This window comes from Bison bison, unplaced genomic scaffold, assembly GCF_000754665.1.
Source record: "Bison bison bison isolate TAMUID 2011002044 unplaced genomic scaffold, Bison_UMD1.0 scf7180017864369, whole genome shotgun sequence".
Taxonomy (NCBI): Eukaryota; Metazoa; Chordata; class Mammalia; order Artiodactyla; family Bovidae; genus Bison; species Bison bison.
The window spans coordinates 4,642,666-4,644,758 of NW_011494941.1; the positions used below are offsets into that span (position 1 = coordinate 4,642,666).

The following is a 2,093-nucleotide window of genomic DNA, read 5'->3' on the forward strand; positions in this document are numbered from 1 at the left end:
CAGGGGAAGAAAATAATAAAAAATATATGCCTAAGTATTTCCTATTTTGTCCACAGAGTGGCACTGTTGGATTATTTTAAAAAATCAAAAGCCATGTAGAGGATTCTTCGTAGTTGCTTATTTTATAGCAGTTCTGGTGCCAAATTACTAGAAGACTAGACTTTCTACCTTAAGGTACAGAGGAGGAAATTGATGTCTTATGTGTGGTTGTGATAATGAGAAGTTTTGAAAGTGCATCTTTTCCTGTAGTCATAGTATTGAAAATAGACAAGGTCCTTTGATATCACCAGTTGCCTTTTGGAGCTTCTTAGAAGTAAAGTAAGTCCTCAATTTTTCTCTATCATCATTTCTTTTAATTTGTTAATAAATCTTCCTTAGATAAGAACACGAATCCCTGCTTATGATGATGATAACACTGTTCTTTATGCATATGAACCAAATACTGCATATTTCAGTAATGTAAGTAATGTTAATTGCCATTTGCAAATACATTAACATTTAACCACTTTAAAGAAAAAGATTTCAATTCTTCATAAACTACAGATTTCCTCTAAACTCTCAAAAAATACTAGTCTCTCTTAAATTTGTCCACTTCCTTTCATTAAACAGTGAGCAAAATAACCATTTCACTTCTTTTTTCCCTTGCAGAGTAGGAAAGTCAGAGCAGTTTTTACTTATTTGTCAGTGTAAAACTCTAAACCTAAGTCCCTCTGACATTATGAATTCTTTCCTTATTCCCTCTCTTAATCAGCAGTGAGTATATTTTCATTCTCATATTAACATGATTTTTTTTGTCTCTGGTTTAGATTAAGACCTCTGAAACTCTTTGAAAAGTTGGTTTAAAATAATAAGTTAATATTATTCTTTCCTCTCATTGTTCAGTCTGAATTTCACAGAATTATTAACTGTTCAATTTTTAAACTATTAGCAGGAAACTGCTGTATCTGACACATCTTTCAACGAAGAACAACAAGCAGTAATTCAGGATATCCTTGTTTATTGCCAGGTAAAAAAAGTTCTGTCTGTCTCAAATGCAGTTTTCTAAAACACTAAGCTAAAACTATCTTTATCTCATATAAAGTATATAATTGAAATTTTGCTGTATTGAATTATTTATGAATATCACTCTCATTATGATCTTTTAACAGTTTTCTTTGGTGAAAGTTTCAAAATAGCAGTGTGTAGGTTTTATAGCCTTTTGTAAAAGCCCTTAACTGATCAAATGTAGTTACAGCTCTTTGATCTAAACTGTTCGATACTGAATTAATTTCCCCTATTAATTCTTTAAAGGAAGTTGGCTGATATAGATAAAATTTAGTATGTACCTAAATGTATGTCAGGGCTTCCCTGGTGGCTCAAATGGTAAAGCGTCTGCCTGCAATGCCAGAGACCTGGGTTCTATCACTGGGTTGAGAAGATCCCCTGGAGAAGGAAATGGCAACCCACTCCATGGACAGAGGAGCCTGGTAGGTTACGGTCCATGGGGTTGCAAAGAGTCGGACACGACTTCATTTTCCTTAAATGTATGTCAGGATATTTCAGTTGAAATGAAATGACACCCCACTGTTTATTAACGAGTTTATCTTACATAGTTTTGAGGGGATTTTTTAAAAAATTGACATATTAGTGGAGACTGATAGAGGTAGCTAACTATCAAGGATTTTGTGAGCTGCATACCCTAGCAATAATGAACATTTACAACAAATAAATGTTTCTTAACATATAACATTTCTTTGATACAATGAACTAACATACTTTGAAAAGTAAGAAGTGTTTATGAGAGTCTTTATCATTATCACTATTGAGAACAGAAGTGGAACACGTAAAGGGGACTTTTGGTGTCTTCTGGGGAAGGATGTACAGAGAGCAGGAACGTAGGGGCTAAGTAGGGAGTTCTGATTTTGAGCAGTGCTAGCCCAGCCTGCTTTACATCAGGATCCACGAGGTTGATGAATGAGGTTGACAGGGCTCTGCCAGGACCTTCTGAACGATTGTGCAAGACGTGGTGGGATGGAGCATCTCCCATCAGACACGCCCAGGTTTCAGAGTCACAGCCCTGCAGTGGGCCCTGGGGGATCCTCTCCATTTCGCCT

General features: G+C 35.7%; 1 protein-coding gene across 4 annotated transcripts in view; it reads left to right on the forward strand.

Annotated features, from left to right (window-relative positions):
- The window catches only part of SCML1 (sex comb on midleg-like 1 (Drosophila)), a 37,907-nt gene that overhangs the window by 8,053 nt on the left and 27,761 nt on the right, over positions 1-2,093 (forward strand). For 2 of the 4 annotated variants that reach the window (XM_010855881.1, XM_010855884.1), the window contains exons 3-4: positions 379-459; positions 929-1,006. In XM_010855881.1, coding sequence (XP_010854183.1) covers positions 379-459; positions 929-1,006 — 159 coding nt within the window. The remainder of the gene's footprint in view (positions 1-378; positions 460-928; positions 1,007-2,093) is intronic. The other 2 variants (XM_010855882.1, XM_010855883.1) reach the window with 2 other exon arrangements.